General features: G+C 38.3%; 1 protein-coding gene across 5 annotated transcripts in view; it reads left to right on the top strand.

Annotated features, from left to right (window-relative positions):
* The window catches only part of Ctnna2 (catenin (cadherin associated protein), alpha 2), a 1098179-nt gene that overhangs the window by 203224 nt on the left and 871508 nt on the right, over positions 1–23447 (top strand). For all 5 annotated transcript variants that reach the window (XM_011241195.3, NM_001355193.1, NM_009819.2 and 2 more), the window contains one exon: positions 18001–18196. In XM_011241195.3, coding sequence (XP_011239497.1) covers positions 18001–18196 — 196 coding nt within the window. The remainder of the gene's footprint in view (positions 1–18000; positions 18197–23447) is intronic.

Genomic DNA, 23447 nt, shown 5'->3' with positions numbered 1-23447 from the left:
ATGTGTTCTTGGATTCGGTTAGCAAGAACTTTATTGAGGATTTTTCATTGATATTCATAAGAGAAATTGGTCTGAAGTTCTCTATCTTTGTTGGGTCTTTTTGTGGTTTAGGTATCAGATTAATAGTGGCTTCATAAAATGAGTTGGGTAGAGTACCTTCTACTTCTATCTTGTGGAATAGTTTGTGAAGAACTGGAATTAGATCTTCTTTGAAGGTCTGATAGAACTCTGCACTAAACCTGTCTGGTCCTGGGCTTTTTTTGGCTGGGAGACTATTAATAACTGCTTCTATTTCTTTAGGGGATATGGGACTGTTTAGATGGTCAACTTGATCCTGATTCAACTTTGGTACCTGGTATCTGTCCAGAAATTGGTCCATTTCGTCCAGGTTTTCCAGTTTTGTTGAGTATAGCCTTTTGTAGAAGATCTGATGGTGTTTTGGATTTTTCAGGATCTGTTGTTATGTCTCCCTTTTCATTTCTGATTTTGTTAATTAGGATGCTTTCCCTGTACCCTCTAGTGAGTCTGGCTAAGGGTTTATCTATCTTGTTGATTTTCTCAAAGAACCAGCTCCTTGATTGGTTGATTCTTTGAATAGTTCTTCTTGTTTCCACTTGGTTGATTTCACCCCTGAGTTTGATTATTTCCTGCCTTCTACTCCTCTTGGGTGAATTTGCTTCCTTTTGTTCTAGAGCTTTTAGGAGTGTTGTCAAGCTGCTAATGTGTGCTCTCTCTAGTTTCTTTTTGGAGACACTCAGAGCTATGAGTTTTCCTCTTAGGAATGCTTTCATTGTGTCCCATAAGTTTGGGTATGTTGTGGCTTCATTTTCATTAAACTCCAAAAAGTCCTTAATTTCTTTCTTTATTCCTTCCTTGACCAAGATATCATTGAGAAGAGTGTTGTTCCGTTTCCACGTGAATGTTGGCTTTCTATTATTTATTTTGTTATTGAAGATCAGCCTTAGACCATGGTGGTCTGATAGGATGCAGGGGACAATTTCAATATTTTTGTATATGTTGAGGTTTGTTTTGTGACCAATTATGTGGTCAATTTTAGAGAAGGTACCATGAGGTACTGAGAAGAAGGTATATCCTTTTGTTTTAGGATAAAATGTTCTGTAGATATCTGTTAAGTCCATTTGTTTCATCACTTCTGTTAGTTTCACTGTGTCCCTGTTTAGTTTCTGTTTCCATGATCTGTCCATTGGTGAAAGTGGTGTGTTGAAGTCTCCCACTATTATTGTGTGAGGTGCAATGTGTGCTTTGAGCTTTACTAAAGCTTCTTTAATGAATGTGATTGCCCTTGTATTTGGAGCATAGATATTCAGAATTGAGAGTTCCTCTTGGAGGATTTTACCTTTGATGAGTATGAAGTGCCCCTTCTTGTCTTTTTTGATGACTTTGGGTTGGAAGTCAATCTTATCAGATATTAGGATGGCTACTCCAGCTTGTTTCTTCATACCATTTGCTTGGAAAATTGTTTTCCATCCTTTCATTCTGAGGTAGTGTCTATCTTTTTCTCTGAGATGAGTTTCCTGTAAACAGCAAAATGTTGGGTCTTGTTTGTGTAGCCAGTTTGTTAGTCTATGTCTTTTTATTGGGGTGTTGAGACCATTGATATTAAGAGATATTAAGGAAAAGTAATTGTTGCTTCCTGTTATTTTTGTTGTTAAGGTTGGCATTCTGTTCTTGTGGCTGTCTTCTTTTAGTTTTGTTGAGGGATTATCTTCTTGTTTTTTCTAGGGCATGGTTCGCATCCTTGTATTGGTTTTTTTTTTCTGTTATTATCCTTTGAAGGGCTGGATTCCTGGAGAGATAATGGGTGAATTTTGTTTTCTCGTGGAATACTTTGGTTTCTCCATCTATGGTAATTGAGAGTTCGGCTGGGTATAGTAGCCTGGGTTGGAATTTGTGTTCTCTTAGTGTCTGTATAACATCTGTCCAGGCTCTTCTGGCTTTCATAGTCTCTGGTGAAAAATCTGGTGTAATTCTGATAGGCTTCCCTTTATATGTTACTTGACCTTTTTCCCTTACTGCTTTTAGTATTCTATCTTTATTTAGTGCATTTGATGTTCTGATTATTATGTGTCGGGAGGAATTTCTTTTCTGGTCCAATGTATTTGGAGTTCTGTAGGCTTCTTGTATCTTCATGGGCATCTCTGTCTTTAGATTTGGGAAGTTTTCTTCAATAATTTTGTTGAAGATGTTTGCTGGTCCTTTGAGTTGAAAATCTTCATTCTCATCCACTCCTATTATCCGTAGGTTTGGTCTTCTCATTGTGTCCTGGATTTCCTGGATGTTTTGAGTTAGGATCTTTTTGCATTTTCCATTTTCTTTGATTGTTGTGCCGATGTTCTCTATGGAATCTTCTGCATCTGAGATTCTCTCTTTCATCTCTTGTATTCTGTTGCTGATGCTGGCATCTATGGTTCCAGATTTCTTTCCTAGGGTTTCTATCTCCAGCGTTGCCTCACTTTGGGTTTTCTTCATTGTGTCTACTTCCCTTTTTAGGTCTAGTATGGTTTTGTTCATTTCCATCATCTGTTTGGATGTGTTTTCCTGTTTTTCTATAAGGACTTCTACCTGTTTGGTTGTGTTTTCCTGTTTTTCTTTAAGGACTTGTAACTCTTTAGCAGTGTTCTCCTGTATTTCTTTAAGTGAGTTATTAAATTCCTTCTTTATGTCCTCTACCATCATCATGAGATATGCTTTTAAATCCAGGTCTACCTTTTCAGGTGTGTTAGGATGCCCTGGACTGGGCGAAGTGGGCATTCTGGGTTCTGATGATGGTGAGTGGTCCTGGTTTCTGTTAGTAGGTAACTTTTCAGCTTACTCTTCTCAAACTGAGTCCTGGTTCTTGCTCACTAAGTTCTCCAGCCACAGTGGATGCTCGCACATATCTTCTAGTGGTTCTGATCCCTACTAATTGATCTGACTTTTAGTATTAAGCCTAAAGCTCATTTGATGATGAAATTTACTTTAAAAACTCAGGGATCTTGGGCATGAGTCTGTGCATTGTTCCTGTTTGTGTTTTCTTCTCACTAGGTCAGAAGATCTGATTCTTCTGTGTACATCCTTCAGCAGTTGCCTAACTATTGCTTCTGATAGACAGCTTGCCCTGGGGCATTAGGATAACAGTGTATTTACCTAGCCTGGGCCATCATTGACAATATGGAATGACCCAGCGCCCATTTCAAGCCTTGCCCATTTGGTCTTGTGAAACCTAACCAGGTGTAGAACTTAGTGGAAAGGCCACATAATAGAACCCTGAAGCTTGTGTTATGGTTTAATACTGTGAACATCCCTTAAGAGATCTGTTTGCTCCTTTAATTTAGTTTATTGTTTTTTCTAGAACTTTTACTGGAGCAGTTAAAGTGAGCTCAGCACTCATTTTTATCTAGCAGTTCACTCTTTGGACTTATTTCCTCTTTAGCCTAAAAGCTCTGAATGCACAAGATACAATTCACAGACCACATGAAGCTCAAGAAGAAGGAAGACCAAAGTGCGCATGCTTTGGTCCTTCTTAGAGAAAGGAGAATAAAATACTCACGGGAGCAAATATGGAGACAAAGTGCAGAGCAGAGACTGAAGGAAAGGCTATCGAGAGACTGCCCCACCTGGGGATTCATCCCAGAAACAGTCACCAAAATCTGACACTATTGTGGATACTAAGAAATGCTTGCTGAAAGGAGCCTGATAAAGCTGTCTCCTGAGGGGCCCTGCAAGAGTCTTACAAATACAGAGTTGTATGTTCACAGCCAACCCCTGCACTGAGTGTGTGGTCCCCAGTAGAGGAGTTAGAGAAATCACTGAAGGAGCTGAAGGGGTTTGCAACCCCATAGGAAGAACAGTAATATCAACCAACCAGACTGCCCCACCCCCACCCCAGAGCTCCCAGTGACTTAACCACCATGCAAGGAGTACCCATGGCCACAGGTGCATATGTAGCAGACGACAGCCTTGTCAGGCATCAATGGGAGGAGAGGTCCTTGGTCCTATGAAGGTTCGATAGGTGCCCCAGTGTAGGGGAATTGAAGGCAGGGAGGTGTGAGTGGGTGGGTGGAGGAACATCCTCACAGAAGCAGGGGTTGATGGTATAGGGTGTTTCCAGAAGGGGGAAAAACCAGGTAAGGGGATAACACTTGAAATGTAAAGTTAAAAGAAAAAGTTGTAAGACCCAAAAAATATTTTTCCATTAAAATATATATCTTTTATCCATAGATTTAGCATGGACCTTCCATGATGCCCGAGTTCTGTATGCTGATGAAGAACTAGTCAAAGCCATTAGAAAGAGTGGGTGATGTTGCTGAGGAAGTACGTGTAAACCCAGTTACTTCTCACATCTGCTACAGGTTAAGGGGCCCATTGGGGCTCCTCAGTATAGGAGTACAAGGTTGTGCTAATTTTGAGTTCCACAGTATCATACAGAACTATCCCCCAAACCAAACTGTCATCATCTTTATCAGATCAGCAATGTGGTTTGCAAAAGATCATCACAACTGGGCTTATTGGCTGTTGATATTTGCTTTCCTGAAGGTGGTGCAAAAGGTGGTGGCACTGGACCTCATCCCATATCTAGCAACTTCCCTCAAGCAGTTAAATACAGTTCTACCCAAATTTCATGTGCTTCATGGGTGTGGTTCGAGTATATGAACAAGAAAATCCAAAGAAAGGGGCACTGTCAATGTCATCCATTCTGGTTCAGAATTTCTACTGTCATATCTTTAAGGTCATCCATAGTCTTTCCTGAATCCTCTTACCCATTGCTCTATAAATATACCTCATGAACCCATTGGTGCCTCAGGGTGAATTTTGGTGGTAGAATCATAGGTCTGCTTGTCTTCAGGACGTTAGAAGGATATGTAGATAGACTTTAGGTCTCTACCAGAGCATGAATTTTAGTGACACAGGCATAGACCATATAAAGTTGACCAGTTGTTAGTAGGAATACAAAAATATTTTTTTGTAGTTGTTTACATTTAAAGAACAACTTTTTGTTTTTGACTCTAGGTACCTCTATCTCTTTTGATAAGAAATCACCAAGATCAACTTCTAGTGAATTTATATGATATCTATCTATGTGTGTGTGTGTGTGTGTGTGTGTGTGTAGCTTTAGGTATACATTTATATCTCTCTATACTGTAGTAATGGTGGTATATTGATTGATTGCTTAAATCATTGATTGGAACAAGAAGAAAATGTAGGACTTTAGGAAACATATTATGATTTGAATTTTAATTGTGAATTTAAATTTTTTCTTGGCTATAAAAAAACTAGTCCATTTTAAATAGTCTAATTAGGCAATCAGTTGTGTTGCTTATCTGCATCCACAAAGAGCTCATAGGAAACCGGAAGTGACTACATGTTATCTAATTAGTCCAATTAAACACCTGCCTAAGATTTCCTCGCTTAGCAAGCTCCCCACTCTTGAAATCACTGGCATACTTCTAAAAATATAACTTCCAAATTAAAGTATTTTATTTGAAAAGTTTGGGGAACTATTCTTTGAATTCTGTATGGAAAATCATAAAGAAAATATCTGTGAACTGTGAACCTTTTATCCCCACCTTTTTAAAGAGAAATAAGGCTTTGTTTTCATGTTTCTCAAGGTAAGCTGGCTATGTTGGTCGCTTTGAGAGAATTATTCAGAGAACAAACTCCATATTCTCATCTGTCCTCCAACACTTCCTTGCCTGCATCTTTGCCTGGGGGTATAGTACTGGCAGGAACAACATTGATGGTCTCAGGCACAGAGGCAGCAGCCAGGATTTCAGATGGATTAGTGAAGAAGCCCTTGACCTTTTCAGCAAGGGGAGGGGTGTAGAGTTGTCTTCAGTCTCCACAAACAAAGCCAGAACTTCCTTGTATCCATTGATGATAGGACACTGCTCTGAAGCAACAGTCAGATAACCAATCTCCAGGCACACATGGAAAATGTCAGTCATAACACCCCAGAAAGCAAGCACTTGTAGATTCTGGGTGATTCTTTTTTATTTTATAGCTGAAAAAAGGAAAGGAAAGGAAAGGAAAGGAAAGGAAAGGAAAGGAAAGGAAAGGAAAGGAAAGGAAAGGAAAGAGGGAGAGATAAAGGGAGGGAGGGAGGAAAAAGGAAGAGGTAAGGAAAGATAGAAGGAAAGATGGAAGAAAGGAAGGAAGGAAGGAAGGAAGGAAGGAAGGAAGGAAGGAAGGAGCATCAAGAATGTGACTCATCAAAGGAGCACACAGCATGTGAGTGGCTAATTGAAGCTCACATTCAGATATTCCTGGCCATGACCTCTTATGTCAGGACACTGCCTGTATGGTTAGTGACTCTATGTTTGTTATTATGATTGATGTCACTTTCGTTACAGAGCTAACGTGTCTCAGATAGACTGTTATATTTAAAATCCAAAGCCTCCCTGTGAATTCAGTGCCATTATCCTTTCAAAATGGAAGAGTGAATGTCAGAGTGAGTACTTTCCCATTCACTAAGAAGTGGCAGGCTGCAGAAGCTGGGAAGATGGCTGAGGACCTGAGTGAGATTCTTCACCCACATAGACTCATGTATGCTGGCTAGGTTTCAGAGTGCTCAAAGATGCTATGTAGGCTACAGGTGGAGAAAAATTGTAATTTACCCAGTGATGGCCCACAGATGTACAACACTGATCTGTCAGGAAAGATAAACGCACAGGTGGAACAGTAGCAAGACTGTTGAGGAGCTAATCAACTCTTTTTCTGATTGGATTTGAAGTCTGTTCCAAAGAAGAGAAATCATGCCTCGTACTATAAGCCTGGTCCAAAGCCATGGCTGGACAGGACATAGACCTTGGATGGGATGCCTACTACTGTTGCACTGTGAAACAGGCATGCTATTAAACTACCATTTAAATATGTATGTTTATACCTGTTGATTGGCACTGCTCTGACTTGTCAGAAAAGCTGTTTCTATGAGCTGTGCAGAGACAGAGGGCTGAGAATACATTGACTGGTGAGTACTAGGCTCTGAATGAGGCATCTATAGAAAGACACCCTGCGAGGCTCAGGGAGCACCGCAGGGGAGGAGCTGGGAAGAATCTGAGAGCTGAGAGATGGAAAGGAGCTGTGTCTTCCAGACGAGGCAAGGCTGTTGCACTCATGAGCATTTATGGTTACCTAAACAAAACCTACACAAGGTGTGGACAGAAATTCTAAGTGTTTGGTAATCTCTAAGTTTGTGAGTGTGACTGCTATCAGTTTGTCCATATTCATGCAGGCAAACCTTAATAACTCAGAGATTTAAAATGAAAAAGGACGTGAAAGTTGGAGAGATTCTTATTCAGAAGAAAGTATGAGTGAGGATACGGGGTAGATGTGATCAAGATACAATGTATATAGGTGTAAAATTGTTAATGAATGAATGAATGATATAGATAGGTAGATAGATAGATTGGTAGATAGATAGATAGATCTATGTATGTTGGCCTGTCGTTGTTATCTCAGGAGGCAGAGACAGGAGGAGCACCAGAGTTTTGTACCAACCAGTCCAGCTGAATGAATGTGTCTGTGTTCTGTGAGAAACACAGTCTCAAAAATAAACAAACAAACAAATAAATAAGCACCAGGAGGGACATACTCACCCATACACATGAATATATTACATATGTTACATACATAGAGACATACATGCAGACACATACACCACGCACATATACATGCAAGCACACAGCCATACACATTCATTTGAACATGCATGCATGTGTGTGGTGTGTGTGCACATGCGTGTGCGAGTGCTCACCCACATGCACATACACACACACACAAAAGCAGTATAAAGACGTATAGCTTTTCATTTTCCCCCAGCTCCCCCTGCTCCCATTTCCTGTCATTTCGTCCAGCAGTGATGCATTGCTTCAGTCCTGATCACCCAAGATTCATTCTCCAATTTCCATGCACTAATAGTTTTAAAGAGAAATTATACCCTTACTTAGAAAATTAGCTGCCTCCCTTTTTTCTGAATTGTCCAAATAAAGGACCAGAAGAACGGTCTTGACAGGTATAATTACATCCTGCTCAGCTAGCCCTTCTTCCATCAACAATTCCCCAGAAGCCACAGAGAAGCGATGCTGAAGGAGCTTGGCTGCACACGGAAGCATCATGCTCAAGTGGAGTGCGGGCATTCTGTCTGGGAAGATGACCCGCAGCAAATGTCAACCTGGTCTTTTCTCATGCTCTTGGCATTTCACCAGCAGTTTGTAGTTTAATGGGAGAACAATAATGTACACATACATATCAAATTGAGAAAATGTCAGCAGTTTATGTAATTATCTCTTTGACAGAGTAGTAGGAAGTCTCTTAAAGTGGAATATATCATGTATACGCTGCGAAAATTCTGCAGACATGTCAGTTAGCTAGCCTTAAGAACAATTGATTTTCATTTCAGAATTTTACATAATACACCAAATGAACCAAACGTACACTCACCATTGCTCTAAAGTGATAAACTGCAAGTCAGATAAACTAAAATTTCAATTGTTCTGATTTGAAAGGCCCTCTAACCTCTAATGGGATTTTTAAAAAAATGACTTTCAATGTTTTGTTCTATGGCCATTCTATTCATATACACATTTCATTCTGATTCCTGACCTGCCCATCTTTCTAGTCTCCCTCTCACTGTTATTCCCTTCCTCCCTCAATAGTTTCCTTTTTGTCATTCATTTCTAGTTTGAAAGTCACTAAGTTTTGCCAGAATTACCTACCTGCTTCACTGTGGGTTTGCAAGTGTATGTTGGAGCTTTGTAGATGTCTCAAGAGTATGCGAACCTGAATACAATGACTGCCTTCCCCCATTGTAGCCTGTAATTAAGATCCAGTGGACTCTTTCCTGGTCTGTGGTGAGCTGTTAGGAGTTTCAGTCCTTTGTATACTTCTTGTATATATAGTCACAGCTGCTGGGAGCCCATGGCAGCATTGTCTGTCCAAGGCTCATAAGACAGCATTTCACACCCTTGCTCCCCTTCTTCCGACTGTTAAATTCTTTACACTCTGTGTCCATCAAGATCCCTGAGCCTTAGAGCTCTACAAATATAAAGATCCTCTAAAATGAAATAATACTTTAGTTGATTTAAGGACTTATCCTATAAACTCTTATTCACCATCACATACGTGTAATGAGCTGGGGATAACTGGAGAGTGCTCAGTATTTGGGATCCATTGAGAAATGGGCAAAGGGTCATTATTAATTACTGTATGTGGTATGATTGATTCCACAGGAGAAAATAGTCAATCACTGAAAGATTGATATTTTGAAAAACTTATCTATCCCTTTTTTGTGTGTGAGAAACTTTCTATGTGTGCTGATAGAGAAGTATTAGTTTTTGTGAGTTTGTAGTTGGTTTTGTGTCATCCTCTCCACCAACGGCTTGCAAGTACTATGCACTATATGTGAGAACAGTGATATTGCCTCCATGCCAATAAACACTAATTGATTATTGTGTGTGCACATATTCATTTTATCTTGATTTTTTTCTATTATTAAAGAAGCTATTACTATAAAAACCATAATCATTAGAATCTCTAAAAGGTGACCTAAAGTTAAAGCTTTTCTTTATATACTAGTTATCGAGATTTTATGAAAATAAATTTAAGATATAAGCCAAATAACAAAGACATAAATCCAAGGTCCAGAGACACAGAGACAAGATTATATGCAAAGTTTTCTATAGTAAGGTATGAATGAATGTGTGTATGTGTGAAGGAAGGGAGACAACACGCACACAGAACTTAGTGAGAAAATGTGTCCATTACTCTTATCTGAGAAGATGGTGTTTTTGCTTGCTTCCAATCATGTGCATGACAGCAGTTGCACACAGAGGCCCGATATGCATGTTATCTCCTCTAGCACTGTAGTCACATCTAGCTGTGAGCAACCCCGTGTGGACGGTAGCAATCAAACTAGGGTCCTCTGGGAGATCAGCAAGTATTTTAAACACAGAGCTGTTTCTCCAGCCCCATGTCAAAATGATATTTATGTTTGTGCTGCCCTGCACAAATATATATTTTCCTTAATACGCTTAAGATATTGAATTATAATATTATTTTTAGCTCAAGATGAGCATGAGATAGCATATTAGAACGAATTCTGTTTCACTAATCACTACAAGGTTTGTTCCGGTTTTGTTTTTGGTTTTTAATTCAGGAGTTTTCTGCTTTTGGAAGTTGCCCCTACTTGGTGACTGTAATAGGCACGAATGCTGGCTTGCAAATTAGATAGCAGTGGACAGGTCACGAGAGAAAGTGTGTCCGTCACCCTCATTGCTACCATGGCTTTGGTGATGATTTAGATCTGATCCTTCCTGCTGCCATCTCTGGGAGCCTTGATCTTTCTCATCATCTTTTGATGACATGTTTGATACATTGCTAGATTGTTTCTTTTCTGATTCTTTGAGTTTACTTTAATCTATATTGAAATTAGCGTTCAGTGCTCTGGTGTGCCATAGGGCGGGCCTAAGAGAAAGAAAGCTTATGAGCAATCCCCCAACTTCTTCCCGACATGTGTTTTCGGTTAGTTGTGGAGTTTGGTTTGTCATTTTAGTTCAAAGGAAAGGAATAATTTGAAAGTCTTTTTAACAGAAAACGTTGGTTCTATTTAAAATATTAGTTATATGAATAGTATTTTCCTTTTTTATTAATTTAGTTCTTTGATACTTTCATATACTATATAATGTAATCCGTTTATTCTCTCCATCCGTCCTCTCTTACGTCCCTTCAATGGCTATGAACTCCCAACCCCATCTTCCTTAACTGGTCCCTTGCCAAATTCATGACATTTCCTTTTGTTATGTGACCCATTTGGTTTAGTTAGAGTAATCTCTGAGAACACAGCTAAAGACAGTGTCTCCTCCACAGGAAATAGTTCAACACTGAGAAGCAAGGTCCCCTGAGTTCCTTTTTCATCCTTGTCTTGCTGTTACTGGGCTCATTCTGGGGCAGGCTCAGTGCCATAATTTGTAGTATTTGAAAGTTCATGATTATAATAGCTGTATTGTTAGGAAGACGGCCTTTCAGAGCCCTTTCTCTCTCTTCTAGCCTTTATAGCCTTCCTACCCCCTCTTTGGAGTGATCAGAAGTAACCAATGCATGATTGGCAGCATTGTCAAGTGTCTAGAAGTGGCAAGTTTGACTTGTACTGTGACACATCATGGTTGGTGGTACTAAGGACGATATCCTGGCATTAGGCCATTCTGCAGTGTTTGGCAGTATAATCTCTTTGTCTTAAACTGATAAAGTAGAAAAAAAAACCTAGTTGTCAAGTGAATTTTTTCTATCTCACTCAAATGTGTAGATTATCTCTTCAAGTATAAAAACAATTATTCACATAAAGCTTATGTAGTTAGAAGAAATCACAGTCATTTCATAGGAAAGAGTAAAATGTTTAAAGGTATTAAGGTACTTTTATTTTTAATTTGGATAATTACATCTGTGTTGATACATATCTGTAATCCCCTCACTGAATGTGAAGGTATGGCAGGAGGGTCAGGAGTTTGAGCCCATTTTCAGATACACAGAGAGCTTGAGGCCAGCCTGCACTATAGTAGACAGTGTCTCAAAACTAACAAACAGCAATAACAGAAAACACAGAAAGATAATGAACATAGACCATATAACTTTAAATGATCCTTGCTCGCTAACTTTATAGATTCATTTAGCAATACTGATGCAAATGTCACCATTTACAAAATATGAATCTTCTGTTATTGTGAGTATACAAACCAAGAACTTCTAAAGAAAGAGGCTTCAGCGAAACTCACAGGTTGACAGTCTCTGTCTGTGATCGTTTGATGCCAGTGCTATCTTGCATGGATTAGGTCATGTCTGGTTGAGCATAGTCATGTGCAGGAGAGAATGGGAGCAGTAAGGAAAATGATGGTGCAGGAATAGTATTGACCTATCTGATGACACATCCCTATGATATCTCACAAGGCACTACCTCTTAGTGATTGTGACATTTTCCTACAAATCCATTCTGGAGACCAGGCCTGCAAATTATGAGTGGTTGAGGCACACTTAAGATGCAAATGATAACAGACATTAACTGGCTGATTAAATGATTGATTTTTTTTTAAACTTTTTTTTCGGTTTTATATGTGTATTTTTTTTCTGTATGAATGACACTATGTTAGTCTGTGCTGCAGGAGATCATACCTCAAAAACACATAATAATGATTAAAACACTAAAATATAATAAACTTGCATTGTGTACAGTGACTGTAGAGAACAGAAGAGGGCACTGGATTCTCTGGAACTGGAGTTGCATACAATTGGAATTGTGTAGGGGCTGTGAACAGACGTCTGGTCCTAGCAAAGAGAGTAAGCTTGGACCTGCTCAGCCATCTCTCCAAACAAACAAGCAAACAAAATAATCAATTATTTCTATTTATGTGTATTAATGAATTCCATACGAAGATATTTTAAAAGGCAAAATAGGGCTGTAGAGGGCTTGCAGCTGGAGTTACAGGCAGTCATGAAGAGCCATGTGGGTCTAAGAACTGAACTGTAGTCCTCAGCAAGACCAGCAGTCATTCAAACCTACTTTCTGGAAATTTTGTAATTGAAATTTCTTCCATTGAGTAATGAGACCTTTGCCTGGAGAAAGCAGCTCTGTGGAATGCCTTCAGCTTTGTGACTGGTGTCTCTATGCTGTAGATGTGAAAATGCATTCTGCTCTTTGAAACACTGCTTGATAGCAATCAAGTTATACATAGGTCATTGAAATATAATAAAAATGATTTTGCCTTACTGTATGTGAACAGTCTTGACCAAGTAGAATAAAGAAAATACTACCAGCAAACCTAAAGCATTAGTCTACCCAATGTTAAAATATAAATATTGAAATAGTAACCTAAAAGATCAAAATAAACAAAAAGCATTGTATATTAGATATGTGCATACATATGTATATATAAAGTGCATGTTATAAAATAAGCAGATTCTTTGTATCTTTATCTATTTGCATATATATTGAATATGATATATTAATTATCTAACAGCCATCCATTTCTTTACTAATAACATTATTTACTTTGTATGCTATGCATAGATGTTTAAAAAGAATGATTTAAGCCGGACGTGGTGGCACACTCCTTTAATCCCAGCACTCAGGAGGCAGAGGCAGGCAGATTTCTGAGTTCGAGGCCAGCCTGGTCTACAAAGTGAGTTCCAGGACAGCCAGGGCTATAGAGAGAAACCCTGTCTTGAAAAAAAAAAAAAAAAAAAAAAAAGGAAAAAAAAGACAAAAAAAAGAATGATTTAAAAATTTCAAGATGTTATTTACTAACTACAGAAAATACAAAAATATTAGCTGCAGTGCCTGGTTGTTCATTAAAATCTCGCATGCATAGTAGATTGGAATTTTTTCTCTTATTGGAAAATATCCACATGTTTTTTCCTCATCCATGGTTTATACTCCTCCAAGAAAAACTTAAGACCTGAGTCTCTTTTTACCTTTAACACTTTCATCTATACTAACCGATGCTCAAGATTGTTAGGAAGATGACAGCAATAGATACATCTATAATACAAGTAGAGGAACCAAAGCATCCCACTGTCTATTGTCTGTTAATTAACCACATCGCGTCTTAGGGAAACTGGCAAGCTCCTGTATTCCATTAGACTGACTGGTTCAAGGCCCAGGAACTCCTCCATCTCCTTTGTGGTGTTTCTGCTACTGGTGCTTGCTTCTGTGGAATCCGGGGATGAAACTCAGGTCCGTCCGCTTGCTCTGTAAGCACTGTACAGGCACAGCTATCTTCTCAGGCCTGTGATGAGTTTCGGGAGAAGGCGAGCTTGGCTTAGCTGAGTCCTTTAATTAGAGCTGATTGGAAAATATTTTATACTTAGTCTGGTTTTACATTTCTTTCTAGTCTTCCTGTGAGCAGTCTGGTTTTGTTTTGCTTTAAAGTTAGTAAATGCAAAACAGTGAATCATGAATCGAGTGGAATCTTTCCCTAATTATTTTAGGGACTTTCTAGACAGCATGGGTTTCCTGACATGGGTGCTCATGACTAAACAACTTAAGGGTTTTAAAAAGACAAATGCTTTCCTACTCACTTCACATTCCTCTTCAAAACATTTGCTGCTTTGCTGAAAGAAGACATTGCTGCCTGAGGGCACAGAAGGACACTGTGATCAACACTAACTGTGTATGGCACAGTCCCTCGGATTAGAATTGATCTGAATGTACCAGGCTCCCTAGAGGTGATGGTATGGTGACATTACAGCTCATGTGATTACTAGAGTTTTTAGAGCTTTTTGCACACACAAAAAAGAAAAAGGAAAACAAAAGAAAAAAAGAACAAACTTGTTTCCATGTGTTTGAATATGTACACAGTTACCACCATGGTGTAGATTTTACATTTAGTCTGATGTTCTGCAATTGTCTGTAGCATGGGTGAAATAGACTAACATGTATGGTACATAGATTTTTAATATTTTTCAAGTCTGTACAAAAATAAATAACAAATTTAATGGCTACAAGATAAATTTGAAGCTGTTTAGGGAAGTATCAATATTTTAACAGTAAAATTATAGAAATGTCCTTGTGTGGTAAGAATTAGATCATCTCAACAGTAACTGCTCAGTTTCCACAGCAACTGCTCAGGGTCTTGGTAGTGGCATTCTTACATTGATAAGAGAGGCACCACAAAGTCAATAAGCACATTTTACAAAAAAATACATCACAATAAAACCACTTTTGTTTGCCATGAATAAATATTAATAAAACAGAAAATTTCTATATACCAGAAAGTAATTGTTAGAACTTGAGAATGTAGAAAAGCCAGATTTGTCTTATTGTTTTCCATAGGTTAAATGTACTCTTAAGACTCATCTTGCACTGCCTAAGAAAAATCCCAAAATATTTCTTGTATACCAGCAGTCAGATTTGGCTCCTCTATCTCTTGTTTTGGCTCTGTGTTTTTCTACTTTTAGTCTCACAACATACATTTGGAATGTGGTAAAGAGGAATGGGCAGTGTGTCCAGGATGAGAATTTAGAGAGTTGATTTGAGAATCACTGTTTAGAGTACAACATGCATAGACCCTACCATGGAATCTCCACTGGGTACACTGTGAAAAGCTGTTCCTGGATATTTGAATGTCTGAATGTATCATTTACTTAAGACCATGTCAGTCTCTATAGCCAGCCCTGGGCACAAATACTGCAATAACTCGATGTTACCACTTCCATAGCAGAATACATCTTTGCTATTGTCATTTTTGATGTTATTTATGTAGCTATAATGTTAAGAATCTATGAGTATAACTACCATATACAAATGATATAGTCTCAAAACTGATATTCTGGTCTTCTGGCTTTTGGAATCTTTCCAGTAGTTATTCTGTGTTTTTTTTTTTTCCCCTGAGCCTTAAGGAATAGGGATTGTGTTGCAGAGGTATCAGTTTGTGTTAAAGAGTCAACAATACTCTGTATTTTAACTAGTTATTGTCTTTTATGGTTTGTGGCTGCTGCACAAAGCTTATTTTATGAAAAGTGAGAGTTATACTTGTTTCTGGATATTAAAAATGCAGTTAGACATTATATTGGTTTGGAAATGGAGCAGTAGAGATTCTGCTCTACGTTCCATGGCCTCACCAGTCCCACTAGGTGGCTAACTAAGTCCATAATACCAACATGAAGACAGAAGCACTGCTATTGTACCTTTAGCAACATCTTGCCATTCTGGTCATTGTTGAGATTCATTGGCATTGCAGTAATATAGGTCTCTAGTTTACTTTTCTTGATTACTTTTGACTGGTAGTCAGTGAAGAAGCTTCCTAGTCAGATCTAACTTGATTTCTCCACCTCCTATATCTGATGTGTGTGTGTGTGTGTGTGTGTGTGTGTGTGTGTGTGTGTGAAGTACCGTCAGCAATAGGGACTTATCTTCAAATTAATGAGATGATAATGTCTACTTTTCTACTATCACTTCTTTATGTGGTTTAACTAATTTATTAATTTTCCCTCCAAAGAAAAAGGGAAAAAAGAAAAGAAACAACAACAGATAACAACTACAAATTGTGGGTAGCTGTGTTTTTGTTACTAACTAATGAAGACATACACGCTTTTATGCATATATATCCCTTTCTATCTTAGCTCTTATCATTTCCTTCCCATCAACTAGTGAGTAAATATGAGCTTCTATGAAAAGGAAATTAAATTGTTTTGCTTAGAAATAATCATGTTTTTCTTACCAGCTACCAGATCGTGTTCCATATGTTCTTTTGTCCATACAAACAAATATTTATTTTGCCTTCATGATGGCTCATAAAGTCTAGAATCTCCAGGGAATGTAGTCTCAATTGTGGATTATTTAAATTATGTTGTCTTCTGGGCATATGTGCAGGATTGGGGTATCTGGGTTTGAGGGAAGACCTATTCAGTGTGGGTGACACCAAACCTTAGCAGGTGATCCTGAGTTGTGGAGAAAGAGAGCTGAGCCCTAACACACAAGCATTATTACTCTGCGCTTTGCTCAGGATTATGGACTCAGTATACACTAGCTGCTTCAATTTCAAGCTGTCTTGATTTCCTTGAAACTATGTAATGTAACCTGGACTACTTCATTAAGGTATTTTTGTTATGATATTTTATGAAAGCATTCTGAAAGAAAACTAAGACAGCCTTGCTATTATGAGCATCATCTAATTCACGCCTACTATAGTAATGCACTGAGATTGCAGAAGACTTGACATTTGTTTGCCTTAATAAAAGATGAAAATGAAACTGTGATATAGACATCCAACCATTTGGGTATCCTTACCATCAGTTCCAAGTTTATAAAGAAAAAAAACTGTCAGACTACCTAAAATTAATATTTCCTTCCCCATTCTATTCTTTTCTAATTTGAAAAGTATAATTACATTGATCACAAATCTTCATTGAACTACAAATATGATGTGAATGCATTGCAACTAAATGAAAAGAGAAAAGATTTTAACTCTGGTGAAGAGTGCACGGCCCGTGTGGCTTTTCCCATGGTTGTTGTGCCTCACTAGGGTTGTGTGTAGGTTGTTCCAGGGTTGAGAACTGAGACTCTCAGACTATTCTAGAGCCTTGATCTTCCAGCATGAGTTCCAATGTGCTGTGTAGATTATGTCCCTATTACCAAAAACACTCCCTCACTTCAAAAAAGCAGCCCCTGTGGCAAGTACTTTCTTCTTCTGAAGATTGCTCTATGTCTCTAATTAACCAAAAGAGACCTGAAAAGATAGCTTCCAACACTTTATTGACCACTTCTGAAGTGCTTGTCCTAACTATACTGACCACTAAAGTGCATGCTGATTTAAAGCTTTGTTTCCTTTCCTGTTACCTATGGCTGTAAAAAGACCTGAACACTAATCGTGACATTGACTATTGGTTCTGCCTGCTCTACAATGTGGAGTAAAGTTTAGAACCGTTCCATTCCATTTGATAAAATTTTTCTTTGGATTGACATTCTTAATAACTTAAAGCATTTATATGGTATTACCATGACACATATAAATTTAGGCTGACCACAAAACTCTACCCTTCATGATGGTGGTAATATCCTTGTTCAATAGCAAAAAAATAAAGCGACAGTTATTGATATAGAACATCTGAGAGTACTCTTCTCCTCCAGATTTCCTCTCTGCTAAATAAAGGATCTGGGGTCTATAGCAGTTAACCAGTTATTAGAAAGATATTAAAAGCTTTATTAGTAAATTAAGTAGTTTTCTATACAGTGGTAAAAGAAATTTGTAACTGAGATATATGCTCAGGTTATATTATTTAGGAAGGATTTAGGTCTACATCTATGGCTTAGCAATTAAGGCCACTTGTTCTTGCAGAGGTTCTGTGCTCTGTTCCATCACTCAGATTGGGCAGCTCAAAAATGCCTGTAACCATAGCTCTAGAGTATCTGGCACTTGTTCCTGCCCTGAATGGATAGTTTGAAATTATGAGGTAACAGGTGCATCTCTAGAAAGTCTTACAGAATGGTTTTATAGTTTTTCTTTTGTGTTTCAGGTGACAACACTTGTCAACACAAGCAACAAAGGTCCGTCTGGTAAAAAGAAAGGGAGGTCAAAGAAAGCCCATGTGCTGGCAGCATCTGTAGAACAAGCTACTCAGAACTTCCTGGAAAAGGGTGAACAGATCGCTAAGGAGAGCCAAGACCTCAAAGAAGAGTTAGTGGCTGCTGTAGAGGATGTGCGGAAGCAAGGTAGGTGGAATAACACTGTCCTGGCCTGTAGGTTGCTATGTAAACAGGACATTGGTCTTTAGAATCAATGGAGTACTTTGACTGTCTGCTCTCTGCATTTACTGTTTTCAGTATTTACTGGGGTTATTTGCACAAGTATTTTGCTGTTAAGTGTAAGCAAGGGTTCAAAGAGCCCACTTTTGCTTTTACTTAGAAATCTTCCTGTTGCTTGCTCTTGAAAGATGAAAACAAATTCTCCTGTCAAACACATCCCTGGGGATGGATTTGGAAGATTCAATCCTTATAAAGTGGCTGAACTCAGGATTTTAAAGTGGATGGGGGAGAATGATATAAAACTGTGAAGAGCAAATGGCCCCATGATTCTCGAATTAACTTTTCTGTCCACAGCTTTACTCACAGCTAGTTAGCATACTGCGTATTTGACATTTTGAACATTATTTTACTTCCAGTAAAATATATGTAACATAAAAATAACATCTGAACTGTTTTTGAGGTTCACTTACAGTTAGTGTTGGTATGTCTGTATACATCTTTGAGAAACTTATCACTAGACATTTTTCTTCCTACAAAAGTAAATGTGAACTTATTCAACTATTCATATATGCCCTTCCCAAAAGTCTCTGTATCACTTTTTATCTGCTTGACGACTGTTCATATTTCACAAAAGTAGGATTCTGCAGCATGTTTTACTGTATATTTCTGGAATATTTCATTAAGTACAATGTCTTTAATGACCATACACATTGTATTTTAGTTTTATGACTAAATAATAGTTATACATACACACACACACACACACACACATCCACCACACATACATCACATACATACATACATACATACAGATCCACAAATCACAAATTTTGGGTGGAATTCACTATTTTTGTGAACAAAATTACTATAATAGTATACAAAATTAAATAAACATGTTTATTTATGATGGTTACCTTTAACTATCAATTTGACAATTTAACTTAATTATCAACTTAAAATCCCCAGGAAAAAGAGGCTCAGCTAGAAACTGAATTCATTTGGTGATCTGTAGGGATTGTCTTAACTAAGTTAATGGATGTAAAAAGACAAACTTTCTGGGGGCAGCACCATTCCTTAGGCAAAATGTCCTGAACCACATCAAAATGGAAATTAAAGCATAGACCAAATGATTTTTTGAACATTGATTTTTAATGCCTAGAGGAATGTTTCATTAAATAACTGTTGAATGAACTCATGGTATATTGATACTGTTTATTCAATTATACTGTCTTTTGCAGTTCCTAGCTAAATGCTTAGTATCTTAAATTAAAAGCCTCCCTTACTTTCATGCAAACACACTTGTTTTCTTCCTTGCTTGTTTGTATGATCTGCACATGTATGTACTTAGTTTTACATGTGTGTGAGCACACATAACTTGCTCTCTTGTATGTGGGACATGAGATTAATATGGAGACTCATTCTGTACTGATTTCCCACTTTATTCATTGAGACATTATCTCTCACTCAAACTTGGGGAATGCCAATATAGCTATTCTTGCTTACCGGCTTACTCTGTGAAACCCTCATCTCTAATTTCTAAGGCTTCAATCACATGCAGGAACCATACTCCTCATCCAAAATTTACATGGGATTCTGGACTTCAGAATTCTAGCCCTGACAATCTGGAGTAAAAGCTGTAACAACTAAGCTAAGTCCCCAGCCTCTGACTACACTTTCTACACTACACTGATGCCACTATTCAATTCCTTTCTCCTAAAAGTTAGCTTCACTGATACGGCACTCATTCAAATTGTTTCTTCAATTGAGCATGTTTAATGTTTCACATTCTACCTTGTGTGCTTGGAGCATGAGTGTGTGCATGTCTCAGGAGCATGGAGACCTCTAAAGTTTGAAATGCACCTGAAAGTTGGTGTTTTTTCTGGTTAGACACCTGCTCGCCTGTGTGCATCTGCGCCCTAGATAATTACTTCTTGTTGTTGTTTTCTTATATATACTAATGTGCACATGTGAAAATGATGCGGCGTGCTCAGGTTGACAAATGTTTACACCTATGGAGCCATTAATGTTCTCAAAATACAGAACATATTTACACTGGAGAGAGTTTTGGTTAGTCTCTCTGTCTCTGTGCATCCCCTTTGGTAATAAATTTCCTTGTTAAGTTTCTGCAGTGACCCCTTAGACTTTCCTTCATTTTTGTATCCAACATTTGACGGTGACTCTGTGTTATAAATTTCCTGCTGCGTAATTGATGCTTATGTGTAACTTGTATGAAGCTCTTTAGACATGTACTCTTTTCGCTGGACAGTATCATATTCAAATGCATGCATGTTACTTGCAAGGTAATAATCAAATTACTGAAGAACTCATGTAAAACTCTCCTCTTAGTGTCCTGCTTTCAGTTATCTCCTTACATTTCAGATGCTTACCAGCTGTCAGAGACTCTTCCCAGGCAAGGAAGTCCTCAAACTCAGTTTCCATTGCTGGGACTGCAGTCTCCCCTTCCCCAATGACAACTAATTCTTTCTTTCTTCTTTATCATCTCTGTGGCCCATCTAGCTTCAGGCAGTTTTCATACTGTCTTTTTATTTGGGCTTTTATAAACAAGTTGGTGCCTGAGCTGATTTTCAGAGTGATCAAAAGAAAGGAGCCCATGAGGAGGAAATATAGGGAAGGGGATGGCTACATATAACATACAGTACCATCCCTTCCATCGTGGAAGTTTGACTTTATGAACATAGAATATAAAACTAATATGTGACCATTTAGAGTTGGAGGTAAGAGTTTTCTTTCAATGTTCTCTTCAGTGTCCATTCATGGCTTATTTACTTATATAGATGGGAACAAACTTAACAACTTTAATATTGCATAGAAAATTCTCCTCCTGCCTTTCCTCCTCTTCTTTTTCTTTCTATTGATTATGCTATTTCTTCTTCTTCTCCCTCTCTACTTCCTTCTTCCCCCTTCTTTCCTCACTTTCTATCTCATTTTCTTGCATGTTGAGATATTTCCAAGCTTTTGCCCCCACCAGGCAACTGATTTACCTCTGACCTCCATTCCCCAGCCTTGTTTGAGCATTTTTGAATAAAATATTCAAACACTGTAACTTTTTATTCAGCATAGAGAGATGCTGAGAGTTTTCCATGTCCATTTTGAGATTTCTGATAGTCATTTGATTTTGTTCATTTATACCTTCTTGATATTTGTGGTTTTAATTATCTAATCTGGTAATGTCATAGATAAAGTTATGCCTTTATAGTATGCTGTCACTATAACTCACTCTGATTAAGTGGCTATTGGGTGAAACTCAGCAGGTAAAAGCTCTTGCCACTAGGCCTGGTACCCTCATGGTAGAAGGAGAGTACCGACTTCTTTTTTTTTTTTTAATTTATTTTTTATTAGGTATTTTCCTCGTTTACATTTTCAATGCTATCCCAAAGGTCCCCCATACCCACCCCCCAATCCCCTACCCACCCACTCCCCCTTTTTGGCCCTGGCATTCCCCTGTACTGGGGCATATAAAGTTTGCAAGTCCAATGGGCCTCTCTTTGCAGTGATGGCCGACTAGGCCATCTTTTGATACATATGCAGCTAGAGACAAGAGCTCCGGGGTACTGGTTAGTTCATATTGTTGTTCCACCTATAGGGTTGCAGATCCCTTTAGCTCCTTGGGTAATTTCTCTAGCTCCTCCATTGGGGACCGTGTGATCCATCCAATAGCTGACTTCCACTTCTGTGTTTGCTAGGCCCTGGCATAGTCTCACAAGAGACAGCTATATCTGGGTCCTTTTAGCAAAATCTTGCTAGTGTATGCAATGGTGTCAGCGTTTGGAAGCTGATTATGGGATGGATCCCTGCATTGTCTGTTGATGTCGACAAGCACATCCTGCTGCCCTGACACATGGGTGCTTGCACACACACACACACACACACACACAAAGAGACACACACATGAAAGAAGGAAGGAAGGAAGGAAGGAAGGAAGGAAGGAAGGAAGGAAGGAAGGAAGGAAGGGAGAGAAAGAAAGTAAGAAGAAAGAAAAACAGAAAATGTTAAATTCAGCAGTAGACACGTAAGTCATAGTTTGTTAACTTTACCTATATCCTTGGAAATTGATCTCCTGATTGAGGTTCTTTCTCTTTTTCTTTTTCTTCTTCTTTTTCTTTTTCTTTTTCTTCTTCTTTTTCTGTTTGGGGAGCCAGTGATGTAGTTGTTACAGGAGAATAAGTGATGGGTTATTTGCAGAAGCATAGGCAACATACTAATGGCCACAGCATTGAATAAAATGACTTTCCCTACCGCAGTGACCGTTAACATCCTATAGACCTCATTCCCTGCCTATTAGCCAACAAGCGCAAGTCCTCTCTGGTAGAATATTGAAACATCAAGTAGTATTCAGTGCTCTTTATGAGGACAGATTGTCTGCAGGGCACAGAAATGGTAGGAGTTGAATATACACCCAGCGTGTCGCAGGAGAATGAATGTCTGTATAAGAGCCATACATAGCAAAACTTTTTCACAACAGGGAACAGAGAGACTGTTACAAAAACACACCTCTATATTGCAGCTCTGTGCTCAGAAAGCTTAAGGCACAGAGTGCTTAACACCAAGATTTTCCTGTACTGAAAGCATGTCACCAAATTGGTTACTATCAGAATCATATAAGAAGCTTTTAAAATCCTAACATCTACTCCTTGCCATAGAAATCAGATTGCTGAAATATAACTTGGACACCATTGATTTAAACCCCACCCTTGATTCCTCTGTATGAGTTATTTCTGAGCAAATGAATAAATTTTCTGACTCTGTGTTATGTGCACTTAGATGGGACATAGATCCTGTTATCTGGAGGCACAGTTGATCAATGCTAAGTGTTTGTATCTTTCCTAAATTGAATGCTTGAGTAAGTGCACATCATCTCCCATTAAAGATTTTAATCTCAGTGGGGTTTTGCAGTGCTTCCAAACATGTAGTTTACTTCAGTGTAGGTACATAAACTTATATAGAAAAGAAAAGACCTAATACTTTACATTAAAATACAATGGATATATGATGTCTTAGGGCATAGTACTACCCAATCTTGATGCACTGAAGGCCCTTAGGGAATCTATAAGAGAATATTTAGCAATCTTGTTTATGAGATTTTTAAGTATTAAATCAGTTTCAGAAAAAGAAAGGTATACTGATGAAATAAATAAGAAAAGTGATGGTAAAGTTAAATGTTTATTGAAAATTTGTAATAATTGTAGGTGAGGATTTC

The sequence above is a fragment of the Mus musculus genome, chromosome 6, assembly GCF_000001635.26.
Source record: "Mus musculus strain C57BL/6J chromosome 6, GRCm38.p6 C57BL/6J".
Classification (NCBI taxonomy): Eukaryota; Metazoa; Chordata; class Mammalia; order Rodentia; family Muridae; genus Mus; species Mus musculus.
The sequence above is the reverse complement of the archived record's forward strand: the minus strand, read 5'-3'. Positions and strand labels throughout refer to the sequence as shown.